At 46.0% G+C, this 17,285-nt stretch overlaps 1 protein-coding gene and 1 long non-coding RNA gene across 2 annotated transcripts in view; both read right to left on the minus strand.

Annotated features, from left to right (window-relative positions):
• The window catches only part of LOC140071204 (solute carrier family 13 member 1-like), a 35,741-nt gene extending 32,492 nt beyond the window's left edge, over window positions 1-3,249 (minus strand). Inside the window, exon 1 of the mRNA XM_072118610.1 lies at window positions 2,918-3,249. Coding sequence (XP_071974711.1) covers window positions 2,918-3,097 — 180 coding nt within the window. The 5' untranslated portion in view covers window positions 3,098-3,249. The remainder of the gene's footprint in view (window positions 1-2,917) is intronic.
• An 8,623-nt stretch (window positions 3,250-11,872) lies between these two features.
• On the minus strand, window positions 11,873-13,110 carry LOC140069045 (uncharacterized). Its single transcript, XR_011848696.1, has 2 exons — window positions 12,458-13,110; window positions 11,873-12,023 (listed from the first exon to the last, which is right to left on the minus strand). It is a non-coding gene; the product is annotated as an uncharacterized lncRNA (long non-coding RNA).
• Window positions 13,111-17,285: the final 4,175 nt, after the last annotated feature.

The following is a 17,285-nucleotide window of genomic DNA, read 5'->3' on the forward strand; positions in this document are numbered from 1 at the left end:
CCATATAATCAACTTTATAATTTTACCTGGTATCCAGGGATATCTATAGTGAGTTGGGGGAAGGGGCACACAAGGCCTCCTCGGGCTGAATCCAGCAGCTCCTCCCTATTCCTTCTCAGCACTAATGTCATGTGACCAGGGTAACATCATGACAGGTCCTTTAGCTTCTGAACATTAGCCAACTGTACCCCACGCATATATCTGATCATATAAAATCACAGCAGACTCCATGGAGGCGTCTGTGATTTCATGTGAGCAGATATATGCACGGGGTACTGTTTGCTAATGTTAGGAGGCTAAAGAAGCTGAGATGATGTCACCCTGGTCACATAATATTAGGCCATGCCCCGTCTCGCTACTGATAGCCCTGGATACCAGTTATTATTAAATTATAAAGTGAGGGAAACAATTTTAAGCTAAAAGAAGAGTGTCAGTTAATTATTAGGGGTCTATGGGAACCTGCCACTAGCTGCATCTGTGAAAAATGTGTTGTCAGGTTCCCTTTAAAGGAAATCTACTATTAAAATCCATCAGGGACACTTACACATAAATCCAGGCGCCGATCTATTTGTTATCCATGGCCTCCTTCCTTCTAAAATCAACTTTTATACTAATAAGGCTCTGTCCAGAGCTACTCCATGCTGCAGCTTTACAGGCTGTCTCACCCTACCCCTCTGCTTCCTCAGCACTTCCCCCTCCCTCTGCCTGATGTAATCTCACTGCAATACAGAAAGTTCCAGCACACATTTAGAAGGGGGGGGGGGTGCTCCTGCACAGTGTAACAGCCTGTGAATCTACAGCATGGAGGGGCCCTAAGAACCACCCCAGTAGCCTTTCAGGTTTATTAGCATAGTAAAAATTGATTTTAGAAGGAGGGAGGCCATGGATAACAAATATAAGTAGACTACCAGTGTAACGGTGCCTGGATCTATGAGCAAGCGTCCCTGGTCTAGCAGTAAGGAGCAAATTAAGTGATCCCATTGATAAGAATGGTACAATAAACCGCAGCTCATCTCCTGCAAGCAATTTATCCCGGAAATCTGCTCTCCATTCCTATTGTAACAAAATCTAAGAGCCTAGAAGTAAACCTACACCTAATGTAAAGGTCAATTCATCAGTCACAGGGGCTTCACCTACAGAAAAATCCAATTCATGACCTGTAGCGATATATACACGACTGACGTAAAAGAGTTACATTACAAAGACAGAACGTCATGAAGTACATGCTATACATAGTTGTCACATGACTCGGTCCTTCACCTGGAGGTTACAACGTGGAATATAAAGTAGAAATATTGTGACATTCTGTGATTTAGATATTTGGATTGTCTGACACTACGGACTTGAAATCCCAAATTTCACATAACTTACACAGTTTGGTAATGGACCAGCGCACGATATTCACATCTAACCGTGAATATGGACGTCCTTACTAACCCTATAACGGAAATCAGACGTAGACACAACGGAGCAGGTCGGTCATATATGACCCAAGAGGAGAGTGAACGTCTTGTGCCAGGAAATATCCGAAAAACCTGTACAAAATTCTGGAGAACAATTTGGATCTTTTACAACTTAAGGTGATTCAGGCCGTGACCGCTACATACAATGAACTCATACATGACCCCAAAACGTATGGAAAGAGGAGCCGCCCGGCAGTCTCGCAGAGGGATCAGATTTCGCTGAAGAACCTGAAGTCTAGGAGACAATTACTTTTTTGTTTCAATTTTAGGCCAAATTTGTAAGGGCTCACGAGGAAGTGCTCTTATTCCTATAAACAAGGACCCCTACGTAATACTAGAGTCCAAAACTTTTTGACAAGTTGATCTGATACAAAGAAGATAGAGAGACACAGATAGAGAGACACAGATAGAGAGACACAGATAGAGAGACACAGATAGAGAGACACAGATAGAGAGACACACACCAGTCAAGCGCTGCCCATCACCTTTAATAGCTCCCGGTCTAAAGTTTATTCACCCGACAGCTATTCCTCCAAATACATGCGTTGGCGCGGTTAAGTAACCCAACGCCAGACACCTCTGATGAAATGCCACATGTCCAAACCTTCCATCTCCTGGACCCCACCTGCAGTGGGAGAGTCAGAAGTCTCCCACAACCTCAACAAAAAAAAAAAAAAAAAAAAAAAAAAAAAAAAAAAAAAAAAAAAATCGATAGGGGTCAGCTATGTTGTAAGGAACATCTACCACCAGGACTGTATGACTGTATGCAAATGAGCCTGAGGGGCTCCAGGCTTCATTAACACCTATGGAGCCTGGAGCCCCTCAGGCCTATTTGCATAAAATGTTTGCATCCTGGTGGTAGATGCCCTTTAATAATGTACAGTATAAGGAAACCAAAGCAGAACCTTGGAAATTTACACCTACGGAACACATCACCCAGGATGACCCCCCTGACAGTCACACTCACCACATTTACATTAGTACTTTGGTCTGATGCCCAAAGGAGCCACTTAAAGGGATGTTCTTTTCATTATTTTGACAATATAGACTAATAGGTAACTAATAAACCAAAAAAAAAAAAAAAAATTTCCAAAAATCACATAGATATTTACTGATGTACCCCACCCCCCCTGCCTAATTTATCCAACTTTAATCCAATACTCCTAAAACTTAAGCGGCTTTCAGCAGCCGCCTGGCCTTGTGCAGGACCTGGTGTTGTCTATGTATGTATCTAAGATATGTAACAAATAACACAAAGTCCAAGAAGAAACTATTGTTCTAAGCAGATACAATAGATCCAAGCCTGAGCCCTGGCTATTCATTACCATCACCCCCGTGTGTAATACACCTCCCCTCCCCCACAAATGCCTTGGAAAGTTTAATAGAAGACCAGCAATGAAAGGGTGGGATCCCCCCACAATATTCCCCCCTCCCCCATCTCCCAGCAGCTTTACCTTGCTCTGTGCTACCAGGGGCAGGGGAAGCAGCAGCAGAGGTAAGACAAAAGTGATGAGGATGTCCCTCTGCTGCCACAGCTGCTGCAGGAAAGACATGGCCGGGAGAGGACACGACAGGCCCGAGGTCCAGGAGGCCGGGGGATGCTGCAGAGGAGGCCGGGCCGGGGCTTCATGCATCCAGGGAGGCCGGGGACGGCTGCTGCAGCTGCTGCCTCTCACCTCAGCATGTCTGGCCTCTGCACATCACCACAGGGAAGAAAGAGGCTGCTGCAGACCCTCCCCCATGCGAGGGGCCGGCGCTCAGCAGCAGCACAGGGAAGGAGGGGGCTGCTGCCCGTCACTCACAATGGAGCCCTAGTACTGCCTGATGGTGTGCACCCTCTGCCACGTCACTGCCTGCACCCCCGGCCAGGGATCACCCTGCTACTGCCTAATAGTATACACCCAGTGCCACGTCACTGCCTGCATCCCCGGCCGGGCATCACCCTGCTACTGTCTAGTAATGTGCACCCTCTGCCACGTCACTGCCTGCACCCCCGCCGGAGATCACCCTGCTACTGCCTAATAGTGTGCACCCTCTGCCACGTCACTGCCTGCACCCCCCACCGGGGATCACCCTGCTACTGCCTAATAGTGTGCACCCTCTGCCACATCACTGTCTATACCCCCGGCCTGGGATAACCCTGCTACTGTCTAGTAATGTGCACCCTCTGCCACATCACTGTCTATACCCTTGGCCTGGGATAACCCTGCTACTGCCTAGTAATTTGCACCCTGTGCCACGTCACTGCCTGCACCCCTGGCTGGGGATCACCCTGCTACTTCCTACTTATGTGCATCCTCTGCCACGTCACTGCCTGCACCCCCCACCGGGGATCACCCTGCTACAGCCTGATGGTGTGCACCCTCTGCCACGTCACTGCCTGCACCCCTGGTAGGGAATCACCCTGCTACTGCCTAATGGTGTGCACCCTCTGCCACGTCACTGCCTGCACCCCCGGCCGGGGATCACCCTGCTACTGCCTAATAGTGTGCACCCTGTGCCTTGTCACTGCCTGCACCCATGACTAGGGATCACCCTGCTACAGCCTGATGGTGTGCACCCTCTGCCACGTCATTGTCTGCACCCCCGGCCCAGGATCAACCTGCTACTACCTAATAGTGTAAACCCTCTGCCACGTCACTTCCTGCACCACCGGCCCAGGATCACCCTGCTACTGCCTAATTGTGTGCACCCTCTGCCACGTCACTGCCTGCACCCCTGGTTGGGAATCACCCTTCTACTGAATAATAGTGTGCACCCTCTGCCACATCACTGCCGGCACCCCTGGTCGGGATTCACCCTGCTACTGCCTAATAGTGGACACCCTGTGCCACGTCACTGCCTGCACCCCCGGCCGGGGATCACCCTGCTACTGCCTAGTAATGGGCACTCTGTGCCACATCACTGCCTGCAACCCGGGCCAGGGATCACCCTGCTACAGTAATAGTGTGCACTCTGTGCCACGTCACTGCCTGCACCCTTGGCCATTAATCACCCTGCTACTGCCTAGTAATGGGCACCCTGTGCCACTTCACTGTCTGCACCCCCGACCGGGAATCAACCTACTACTGCCTAATAGTGTGCACCCTGTGCCCCGAGCCCTTTCTTATACTCAAAGTGCTAGGGGCAAACCATGGCCCGATAGCATTTCCTTTTTTTAAATACACATGCTATTTCGTATTTTAAATGCATGACACCGGGTACTGGCTACCGATCACATGCATTTCCATAGAAACTGATATTCAATCAGGCCGGGGCATGCCCCATTGCACTTTAAATCCACTTCTGAAAGTGCAACATGTGACAGCACCCTAAAGGTGCCATCACATTGTAACCAGACTCCCTGCATCACCACTGTAGTCACAGGCCAGGACCACTCCCCAGGAGGACTCAGAAGCTGGTGCGACTGTACATTTGGATCCGGTGGGGAGGTAAGTAGAATGAAGCCAGAGGTCAAGCCCCAATTTGTTGAAATACAAGTGCAACATCCCCCACCTAGCCTAGCCTTTTCTTGGGGCCTGGAGACAGCCGGGGCCCGCAGTACCTGAGTGGCTGGCGGTTGCGGCCTCGGCAAGCTAGTGTCACGGGGCTTGGTATGGGGACTGGAGGGCTGTCCCACAGCCTGGCAGGTCTCCAGCAGGGTGGTGTTGGCAAGAAATGATGAGGGAGAGGCTGCTAGAGTAGTTCTCCCTGGGGCAACCCTTTAGTGTCTGGAGTATGAGTCTCTGTGTGGTGGACAGGGTGCCCGAGATGGTGACAGCCGTAGTAGCAGGGACCAGACAGAGGCAGACGTTGAACAAAAAATAACTTACAGTTTTTTATTGGGACCGACAGGAACAGTAGCAACGTGCCTTAACAGAATGGTAGAATGCTGGAGATGCAGTTGGAGGGAGCCACAGGATGTAGATCATCAGCCTGGATGCAAGGGCAGACTGGGATGTAGCTGTGTCCTAGTAGGATGCTTCAGCTTGTCCTGGAGTGCTTCATATATCACCCTTGAAGGTAGGATGATACCCCTTTCTCTCACTAACTAACTTACTCCACTCAGGCAGGGAGCTGGGCTCACCTGCTCTCTGACTAACTGGTCAGATCTGATCTGGTGTGCTGGCTGCACTGTACTGAGAACTCTCTGACTCCTGTCAGACTAACTGTTCTCTTCCTCTGAACTCTAGAACTTTCCTGACCAGGGGTTTTATTACTCCCACTGGTCAGGTGGCGGTTCCTCCTCCAATCGCATCCCAGCTCACAGATACAAGATATGAACAACGGTGATTGGTTAACACAGATTACATCACATTCAGCACTTAACTCCTGCCTTACCAGGCAGACTCTACCGCTGCAGTGTTCCCCTGTGTTCTGTAGTGACCTGCTGTGGGGTTGATCAGACCCTTCACAGGCTGCTAGCTACATGGTGGGACGTATTCGCAACAACCCCTCTGCCTTGCACCGGCAAGGGTGTTGCACAAGCAACTCCTGTTTTAGCCACTGCACAAAGAATGGATCTCTACTTGCCATTCAGCTGGTCAATGGGTGTCCCAAGTGGAGGATACCCCACTGATAGGATAGGTCAGTGATGGCGAACCTTTGAGAGACTGAGTGCCCAAACTATAACCAAAATTCACTTATTTTTATTGCTACCTGTTCTTTGACATCTTTCTATTGTATCGGCCGCCTGAGGCCACTAATACAGTTGAGAGAAGGAGGACACATTCATTGTAGCTTCTCACCAGCTTCCCTCTGTACATGAAGGATAGTGGGTCCAGCAGGATGACCTAAAAAGATAATGTAGTTCTATCAACACCTTCTCACTTTTCCTGCAGTTCCAAAAAGCCAATGAAGTGTCGTTTTAACATAGCGCTGGGAGCAGCATCTCTTAAATTGCCTGGGACTGCAGGAAGATTTGGTGAATTTGGTCCTGTTTGGTGCACTCTGTCTTGGGGTCAATGGCCTGAGGGCCCACAGAAATGGCTCTGAGTGCCACCTCTGGCACCAGTGCCATAGGTTCGCCACCACTGGGATAGGTCATCAACCCTTGGATAAACATCCTGCATAAAGTCTTGTGTGGGCGGATCCCACCAAAGTGGGAGGGGTTTGGCCAAAACGCATTTGCGTTTCCAATGAAAAGCATGCTTTTTTATGAGAAACGCTTATGTGTTTTGGACAAACTCCCTGCCACTTGCGTTTTGGACATGTTTAAAAATGCCACCTGGAAATCCGCCCTGATTGTGGTGGGTGCAACAATCACCTTCAATTCACTTTCAATGAAAGATGCAGCCGTAGTGATGGATTCCGGACGCTCTAGTGTGTCTAGCCCTACAAAGTAGCATCAAGTGTTTTTATTTTATATGGCGGAACATGTGGCTACTTACCGAACACAAGAGTTTAGGTTTAAGCACATCTGCATTGAAGGAAAAGTTATGAACGATATGCCTGAAATGCATTTCAATGTACAATTCAGTTACATTTTGTGAACATGACTGTAAGGTCCAACATAAAGCAGGTCCTCTCATTAAAGGCTATCCCCCAGTTCCTCATCATCTGGTGGCCACTCATCTCCCCTCATATTGTGGCTCCTGTCACCTCCTCCTCATATTGTTGCCCTTCTCATCTGCACCTTATATTGTGGCCCCTCTCATCTCCCCCTCATGTTGTTGCCCCATCATTTCCCCCTCATATTTTGACCCCATAATCTCTCTCTAATATTGTGGACCCCATCGTCTCCCCCTCATACTGTTGACCCGCTTAGTAGCCACCTTATATTTTGGCCTCTTCATCTTTTATTAATATTGTGGCCCCTCTTATCTCCCCCTCATATTGTGGCTCCCACTCTTCTCTTCATAATGTGTCCCCACATCTCCCCCTCATATTGTGGGCCCTCATTTCCCAATTTAAATTGAGGGCCCTCTCATCTGCTCTTTACATTTTGGTCCCTAATCTACCCCTCAGTTTGTGACTCCCCCTCTTCTTCCGTTCATATTGTGGCTACTCTCATCTCCTCCTTTTATTATGGACCTTTCTCATCTCCCCCTAATATTTTGGCCCCTCTTATCTCCCCCTCATATTGTGGGGCTTTTCATCTGCCCCTCATATTGTGGTCTTCTTCATCTCCCCCTCTAATGTGAGCCCCTTCATCTTCCCCTCTTATATTCTGGCTCCCTGTCACATTCCCCCTCATATTTTGGCACCTTCTCTCCCCTCACATTGTGCCCTCTCATCCCCCCCCTCATATTGTAGAGGTCTTTGTCTCCCCCTCATATTGTGACCCTTCTCGCCTCCCCCTCAAATTTTGTCCCCTTATCTCCCCTTAATATGATGACTCCATGTCCCCCTCATATTGTGTCTCCCCTCATCTCCTCCACACTTAGTGGTCCCTTTCATATTTTGGCCTCATCATCTCTCACTAATATTGTCGCCAATGGCCCCTCTTATCTTCCGCTCAAACTATGGCCCACTAATCTCAACCTCATATTGTCTCCCCTAATCTCCCCCTCATATTGTGGGCCCCTCTCATCTGCACATTATATTGTGGCCCCCTCAACTCCCCCCCCCCCCCTCATATTGTGGCCCCTATTATCTCTCTCACATTTTGGCCCCTCTTCTCCCCCTCCTATGGTAAGCCCCTCGCATCTCCTCATTATACAGTAACCCCTCTCGTCTTCCCTTCATATTGTGTCCCCTCGCCCCCCCCCCATATTGTGAGTCCCCTCGCCCGCCCCCCCCCTCATATTGTGAACCCCTTCATCTCTTGTTATTGAGGGTACCCTTTCCTCTCTCCCTTATCATTGAGAGTACCCTCTAATTATGTCTCCTCGCGTCCCTCCACCTTATATTGTGGCCCCTTTTATCCCCCTCCTAATATTGTGGCCTCTCATCTCCCGCTCATTTGTGGCCCCAATCTCCTCTTTGCAGTGTAAAAATAATAAACATTATTTACAGGAATACATATAAATTAATGGAGAACTGCTTTGCTAAATATTAATGAATGGGAGTAAACATAAATGAATAAAAGGATGTTGCTGCATAACAATCTGTGGGTGGTGTGTATAGCTTAGGAGATAGTTTTTATCCATGTGACATATACTATAAGTGACTGTGGTATTTTCGAGATTTGCTGCACGAAGCCAAAGACATCTTGTGGATAATTCTGTAGTGATAAGTCATGTACAATGGAAGTAGAATTGTCATCTGTGAGGAGCCACCAAGATGAAGACCTGGACAGATCAGAGGTAGAAGGTCGGAGCTACGGCTGATTTATACGGTAAGTGAGGTCTACGTATATCTGCCTTGTAGCAGCCCTGGAGTGCAATAAATTTTTGGTATTATATAGTAATTGTCACGGGTGCTCCCGCGATCCATGTCGCGAATCGCGGGTACACCCGTGCTCCGCTAGCTGCCTGTCCCTGTCCCCCTGCCCGCACTTACCTGGCTCCTGTCTGTGCTCCACGTCCCGGCGTGTAGGCCGCACGCCTCCTTCCCTGCAGGCTGCGCGCTCCCGCTGCTAGGGCGCGTGCACGCGGACTTTTCAAGATTTAAAGGGCAAGGGTCCTCCTGATTGGCTCTGGCTAATCCGGCTCACATTTTCTAATCCGGCACCTCCCTTCCTTCCTGGCCGGATCTTCAGCATTCTAGGAACTTCCAAGGTTTCCACACCTCGCTTCTCGCAGCAGTTCCTGTTGAAGTGATTGCCCATCAGCGTTTCCAGACGCTCCTGTCTTCCAGCGTTTCCAGACGCCTCCGTGTTCCTCCAGCGTTTCCAGACGCCTCCGTGTTCCTCCAGCGTTTCCAGACGCCTCCGTGTTCCTCCAGCGTTTCCAGACGCCTCCGTGTTCCTCCAGCGTTTCCAGACGCCTCCGTGTTCCTCCAGCGTTTCCAGACGCCTCCGTGTTCCTCCAGCGTTTCCAGATGCCTCCGTGCTCCTACAGCGATTCCAGATGCCTCCGTGTTCCTCCAGCGTTACCAGACGCCTCCGTGTTCCTCCAGCGTTTCCAGGTGCCTCCGTGTTCCTCCATTGTTTCCAGACGCCTCCGTGTCTCCTGTCTCCAGCGTTTCCATACGCTTCCTGCTGTGGTTCCAGGGTACCAGTCCAGCGGTGTCTTCAGTCCTGTCTGCCAGCGTTACCAGTGTTCCTCCATGTTCCTGCTTTCATCCCAGGCTTGGACTGTTTTCTGCACATCCCTGTACCTTGGCTGCAACAGCGGGCCGCATGCCATCTCCCGCGGTGGTCCAGAGACTCCTCCCTCCGGACTCTTCCCATAGAGACTTTCCTTCCGGGTACTCCCAAGTACCTTCCAGTTGTCTGTGTGACAAGTTACAGTAATGTTCAGTAAATTTCACACTTTCACACTGCCATTGTGGGGACGTATATCCTGGCAAAATTTTGCAGCCGGATATATCTCCCTGTAGATGCCTATGACGCACACATGTGCCACCATTGAAGCACCATTGAAGGGGATCTATAAATACAGTAAAAAAATAAAAAAAAAGTTAAAAAAATCACCCCATTTCCCTAGAAGACAAATAAAGATAAACAAACATAAACATGTTCCAGTGTACCTGAGCACGGGAAATAGCACCCAAATGTCAGAATCACCACTTTTTCGCCATTTTACTACATATAAATTTGAATAAAAAGTGATCAAAAGGTCATGCAGTCCCTAAAATGGTAGCAATCAAGACGTAAGTTAGTCCCGGAAACAGGTCCCAATGCATCTAACACCGGTCCTAAAGTATGAAAAAGTAATTGGCAAAAGATTATAAAAAGGTTTGCATTATTTAGGAAAACCTAAGTAAATTTGGTATCCTTATTATTTTAACACAAACAATAAAGTGGAGGTGTCTGAACACCTAAAAAACACAAAATTGTTAAATATACTCAGGATAACAAACTATCACAATGGGGCACATTTACTATGGACTTTGCGCCAGTTTTCTGTTGGACCTTGCACATTCTTTTCAGTGCACAGGTATTTAAGAAGTGTCTGCGCCACATTTGTGTTGCATGCAACCCTTTTGTATCGTGGCTGCACTATTCTTCATGTGACACAAATTTCTGCACTGAAGGGGGCGTTCCAGCGCTCAGTCGGACCAAGTTCCAGATTTAACATGAAAAGTCTGACTTAAATGTGTTGCACACTCTGGGGCACATTTACTAAGGGTCCGCGGACAGCAAACCGATCCCGTGCGCCAAAATCCCGGGGCAATTCAGGGAAAATTGGCGCAAATCGGAAATATTCGGGTAACACGTCGGGAAAACGCGAATCGGGTCCTTAGTAAATTGACCCCAATGTGTCTAATTCTAGGTTATTAACAAAAAAACTGCAGAATTTCACAGATATAATTCCAAACTGTCTCTATCAGTCGTGAAGTTTATATTTTGGTTGTCCCTGAATACGACCATAAACTTCATGGTTGGGCTGATTCTTTTGACATGAATAGTTTGTACTGCAGGGGATGGGGCAGGAGGCAGAGAGCACTACTGTACAGAGAAAGGCAAAGTAAGGGGCGTTTAATATTATCTTAATGTAGTAAACATCACAAGGGGATTAAAATTTGAGAACTTTCTTTCATGGGCATACCCCTTTAAGGGTGTTTTTTCCTCCCATTCTTTATTTTAAAAAGTCACATAATTGTAATCCTAGACTGTTAAAATTCGACACTATACAGTTAGGGGTCTTTCACACTAATGTACATGAGCATACAGCAGCGCGGAGGAGATAGGAGGGGTGAGCACTGCTCATCATAGGGAGGAGTCTGGTACGGCCTTACGTACAGAGAAAGATTTCCCTTGTACGGTACAGTGCGCTGGGCAATATGTCCATTCAAATGCATGTGGATGTATTCTACCCATACCGAAACAGTACGGTTTTGGTAGCATACAACCACAAAAAATGTTAGCGTGAGAGAGGCCTTAAACTGGAATATTTTGGCATTAAGGTTATACTTTTTCCAGGCAGGATTTAAGCACTTCTTTGAGCTGGTGTGTGCATGTGGGATGCTCACTATACAGCTGGGTGGCGGCTTGTCACCCATCGCGAGGCTGTTTTAGCATGCATGCGCCATGTTACAAGCATGTAGACAGGGTCGGACAGGCCCACTGGTGTACCTGGGATACCTTTGGTAGGCCCGGACACCCGCTAATAGTTGCTAACACCGCCCGTCACGGTAACTCTGCCCGCTGCTGACTCCATCCACAATATAAGGGGAAACGATAGGGGGCCACAATGTGAGGAGAGATGAGATGGACCACAATATGAGAGGGAGATGAAATACATGCAATGTAAACAAATTGTTTCAGCATGGCCTAAAAATATACATTTAATAGCAGTATGCAGCAGTAGGTGGGCCCTAAGCCCCCCAGTCTGACCCTGTGTGTAGATGCTTTTGTAAATAACTCTCAGATACTGTGGATATACTTTCATAAGGATTTTATTGTTTAAAAAAAAAAAAAAACTGGTGGGTCAACTTGTAAGGCCACAGTCTTCTACAGGTGATGGTTCCTCTTCACTGCATCCTGAACACCTGGTAGATGATGAATATCACATGTAGGTTGTTCCGGGTGACCTAAGAATGACCAAAGAATTTGTGTTATTAATGGGGCTGCCCAAGATGTCGCAGAAAAATTACATATCATCAATATAAAGCAATGAGGAAACTAGGGGCAATTCACCAATATAAGTGGGGGAAGGAGGACATGGGCTGAAGCCTGACACAAAAAATTGCTCCAAATTTTTGGTGTGTTTTTTTTTAAATAGAAAAGAGCAACATCCTACAATAAAACGTATCCGTCGATAGTATGGAACATTAATTTTACAATGGGGTGAACATGGCCTAAGATGGTCTAGTTTAAAGTCTAAAGTTACAGAATGTAAGGTACTTACTTTACTCCCGTTAGTTCAAGAATAAAAGGTAAAAACAATCAATATATATATATTTTACAATGAATCTAACCGTGGAATCAAAGAAAGGAATTCTAGAGTAAGGTCCATGTTACTTACCTGTACCACTCTGTAAGGGTCTGTATAATATTTTGGCTCTTCAGGATCTCAACATGTCTGTGAGGCCATGGAATCAGCCAATGGCGTTTCTTGGAAATCCAGAGATTTTGCCCATCTGGAGGCAGGAGATAAGATGGTCCCTCATTATCTCGTGTTGAAATCTGGCAGTGGGTTCACCATTGGTTGTAAGAAATTCGACAGCAAAAGCGATGGCGAAAACTCCACAATCATATAAATTTCTTTGCTGATCCACATTCAGAAATGTTAGATGTCTCAGGGGCTCTGGGACCACCGTGCTGTACATATTGCATATCTGCTGTTGGATGGATGGAGACAAATCTCTGTCTGAGATGCTGTCAGCGACTAAGATTTTACCATCATGGTAGCAGGTGGTGAGCCAGTGTGACCGCTCTACGTCATAGTGGATTTGCACGGCCTTCTTGTCTACACTGTACCCCGGCACAAGAAGAGCTGCAGGAGGCTGCAGGCCATCAAAGTTGTCAAACTGTCTCTGTAGGATCTCCAGGGTCGTACTGATGATATCGTCATCTAACATTCCTCTATATCCTGTGCTTGTTAGGGTGATCAAATGCTCTTCCATTAGGTAGTTGACGTTGTGGATCCAGGAATAAGGCAGATCCACTTCTTGTGTCTCCATAGGGCTGTCGAGATCTTCTGTGGACACATCTGGAGTGTAGTCCAGAGCAGCTCTTTTGGGTGGGGGAAATATTCCCGGCTGGTTGTCTATGGAGGCCAGGGCTTGTCTTTTGAGGTTGACACTGGAAGTATCCCCAGATGCCTTCACAACAGCTTCAAAAGGATCAGCCATTTCTACGTCCATTGGCTCCACATTAAGTAAGGAGATGTCACCTTTCGCTGCTTGTCTGGGACTATTTCTGACATGTCTTCTTCTCTTCTGGCTGTTTCTTTTCTTTTTTTGTGCAGGCGGTGACTTCACGGCATGAAACGGCTTCAAAGCAACAATGCCCTGTGCTTTTTCTTGGGGTATAAGTGGCTTCTTGTCTGAAACCTTTAAATCCGCAGTAGACTCTCTACTTACTGCATCAATACCCGGTGGTTTTTCTCTGGGTATAAGTTGCCCCTTGTCGGCAACCTTTAAATCCACAGTAGACTCTCCACTTACTGCATCGATACCCTGTGCTTTTTCTTGGGGTATAAGTGGCTTCTTGTCTGAAACCTTTAAATCCGCAGTAGACTCTCCACTTACTGCATCGATACCCTGTGCTTTTTCTTGGGGTATAAGTGGCTTCTTGTCTGAAACCTTTAAATCCGCAGTAGACTCTCCACTTACTGCATCAATACCCGGTGGTTCTTCTTGGGGTATAAGTTGCCCCTTGTCGGCAACCTTTAAATCCGCAGTAGACTCTCCACTTACTGCATCGATACCCTGTGTTTTTTCTTGGGGTATAAGTGGCTCCTTGTCTGAAACCTTTAAATCCGCAGTAGACTCTCCACTTACTGCATCGATACCCTGTGTTGATTCTTGGGGTATAAGTGGCTCCTTGTCTGAAACCTTTAAATCCGCAGTAGACTCTCCACTTACTACAATGGTGGAAGTGGAGACAGGTTCACCTACAATGTAGGTTGGTCTCTTCTCTCCTTTGTCCTGGCATATGAAATGGCCTCTATGTCCTTTAAGAAAAACTGACTTGAAGAAGCTCTTGACCTTGGAGATGATTCTAGTCTTTGTGGCCATGAAGCTGGAATATCTCATCAGTTTTCTCCATTTTCGAAATTTGGACAGAAGCAATGATCCAGTAGACATACAGGAGGAGAGAGCGATGACCAGCAGCCGCTGATCACCACGATGACGCCCATGGGTCCCCATGATGGCGTTTACTCTCAGTAACTTTAACTTTCTCTCTTCTTCTTCTTCACTTTGTGTTCATCCAACATAGAATCACACTAGAGTGCTGACCCTGCTCCGTGCACAGGAATCTTACAGAATCTGGACATTGTGATGTCATCCAGTGACATCACTGCCCAAGGCCGAGTTCTAAAACATTCAATGTAGACTGAATGTAGCAACCATTTATTAACCCATTAATGAACTATAAATCATATGTGATAATATTTTTTAATGTCTCTGGTGTAATGGTCTTTGCAGTGGCCTTACATACACGTATTAGTACATTAGTACTTTGCCATTCTCATATATACATATATATATATTTATACATACATGATAGGTGTATTTGTACTTTGATGCACCCAAATATTAAGGGTATGTGCTCATGTATACAGGTTAAGAGTAGTAGTGCCCATATATACAGAATAGGTGCTGCAGTGCTGATCTGTGCACATATATACTGGGTAGTATTGGGTACATTTCCATCCCCCTATATACAAGATAAGTGTAGTTGTACTTTGATTCAATCAAATATTCAGAATAGGAGTAGTAGTACTGTGCTGGGCTCATACATACAGGATAAAAATAGTAGACAGGTTCCCTTTAAGAAAGTATGTTGTCTGATGCAGAGAAATTCACATTTTTATCTATATGTAAATTGTGTTACATAATGGGTGTGGCCGTGAGGTCCTGTGTACCCTCTTCTTCCTAATTTCCACTCAGTACCATGCTTTGATGGAGAGTACCCAGTTTACCCCAAACAAAATGGGCAGGAAGGGGTGCACTGGATCACACAGCCACACCCATTGTTCACCGAAATGCTCATTTACCTACATTTCCTCTTTAACTCAAAATCCACCCAGCCCAATCTAATCATCATCATCATTATCATTGTATTTCTTCCAGAAAACTGGTATAAATGCATTATAAAAATCTCCCAAATACAGCACTGGGTAATAAAACTATCCAACAGCAGCCACCACTAGGGGGAGAAGTGTCCGTAGGAATGAATACAGCTACTACTTAACTCAATGAAGGCTGTAGAAATGTATTTGTATTGAGCTCCCACTAGTGGCGGCTACCTGACAATGCAGCAAGTAATATTGGGAGTGCAGTCTTCACAGTCAAAACTGTACAGCAGTACAACTATCCCTTTATTGTTCCTCCCTATGCTTGTAAAATTCCACAGTCTGTTTGTAAAGTTCACTTGCATCGATGCATATTTATGTTTTAGCTGTGTGACTAGCTGAAGAAAATTCCTGAAGGAAAGAGGAATGAGAGGCTTGTTTTCTCTTCCGCAAGGCATCGTCTCTCAACTCGCTCTTCATTCCTCCTCCCTAAGGAATTCTCTTCAGTGAGTCACACAGCCGGCATCTCTATCAGGAAGCTGGAGGAGTGGCTAAGCTGGATGGACATTAATTTACTGGACTCGGCTTAAAAGGAAAGACGATAATCGGGCTCTTAGGGGGTCATTTGCTTAGATGCTGAGTCAGCCATCTGTGGAACTTTACAGGTATATGTAGGAACGATATAGGGATAGTTGTAGATAGTTGAAAGATATGTTCAGTTAGTATGGATTAGTCGTAACTGACAGGTTTCCTTATAAGAGGACCTGTCAGGATGATTTATGGACCGGTGGTTTAGTATCCCAAATCACCATTACAGGTCTTCTTTAACCCCTTAAGGACGCAGCCATTTTGCAGGTTAAGGCTCAGCCCGATTTTTTGGATTCTGACCTGCGTCGCTTTATATGGTTACAACTTTTGAACACTGTTACTTATCAAAACGATTCTGAGATTGTTTTTTCCCCACATGTTGTACTTCATTTTAGTGGTAAATTTTGGCTGATAAGTTTTGCGTTTATTTACAAAAAAAAAGAAAATATGATAAATTTTTAGAAAAATTTGCCATTTTCGAAATTCAAAATCATTGCGTTTCCAGGCAGATCGATTTACCACCTAAATAAGTTGCTGAATAACATTTCCCATTTGTCTACTTTACATTTTCATAATTTTTGATATGTCTGGATAATTTATTTTGATGTCACGCGGCTTACAAAAAGAATATCGCTTTTCCGGATTTTCAGAATTGACTATTTTGGGGATAAATACAGTTTTGAATGAAATTTTACATATTTAGCATCAAAACCCCCTATATAATCTACCCATTTTCAAATCTGCACCCCTCAAGCTATCAGAAACCGCTTTTACGAAGATTGTTAACCCCTTGAGATCTTCATAGTAATTGAATCAAAATGGAGGTGAAATTTAGAATGGTCAAATTGTTCCCTTATACGTTCATTTAGCACTAAAATTTACACATTTCCAAAATATAAAAAGAGAAAACCCACCATACAATTTGTTCTGCAATTTCTCCTGAGTACAGAGACCCCCCACATGTGGCCGTTACTTGTTTTATGGGGGCACAGCGAGACGCAGAAGGGAAGGAGCGCCCTGCAGCTGCCAGGATTTTAGTTTCCTCATTGGCCCCTTTTGAAGGCTATAAAATTTTCGCTTTTGCGTTATTGGGGCCATGTGATGCCATTTTTTTTGCGCGATGAGATGCTTTTTCCATTGTTACCATTTTGGGGTTGGTATCACCTATTGTTGAAAATTTAGGAACTTTTTTTGAGGGCAGGAGTAGAAAAGCATCAATTCTGTACTGGATTTTTTACTCTTTTTTTTTTGGTGTTCACCGTATATCCTAATAATCCTGTTATCTTTATTCTATGGGTCGATACAATTACGGGGATACCAGACTTGAATATATTTTCTTACGTTTTACTAAATTTGTCAAACAAAACCCTAATGTGGGGAAAAATCTATCATTTATGTATTGCCGTCTTCCAAGTGGCATAACATTGTTACTTTTTTGGCTACAGAGCTGGTTGATGGCTTATTTTTTGCGGGACATGTTGTGCTTTGCACCAGTATCATGTCGGAGTACACATGGTTTTTT

The sequence above is a fragment of the Engystomops pustulosus genome, chromosome 7, assembly GCF_040894005.1.
Source record: "Engystomops pustulosus chromosome 7, aEngPut4.maternal, whole genome shotgun sequence".
Classification (NCBI taxonomy): domain Eukaryota; kingdom Metazoa; phylum Chordata; class Amphibia; order Anura; family Leptodactylidae; genus Engystomops; species Engystomops pustulosus.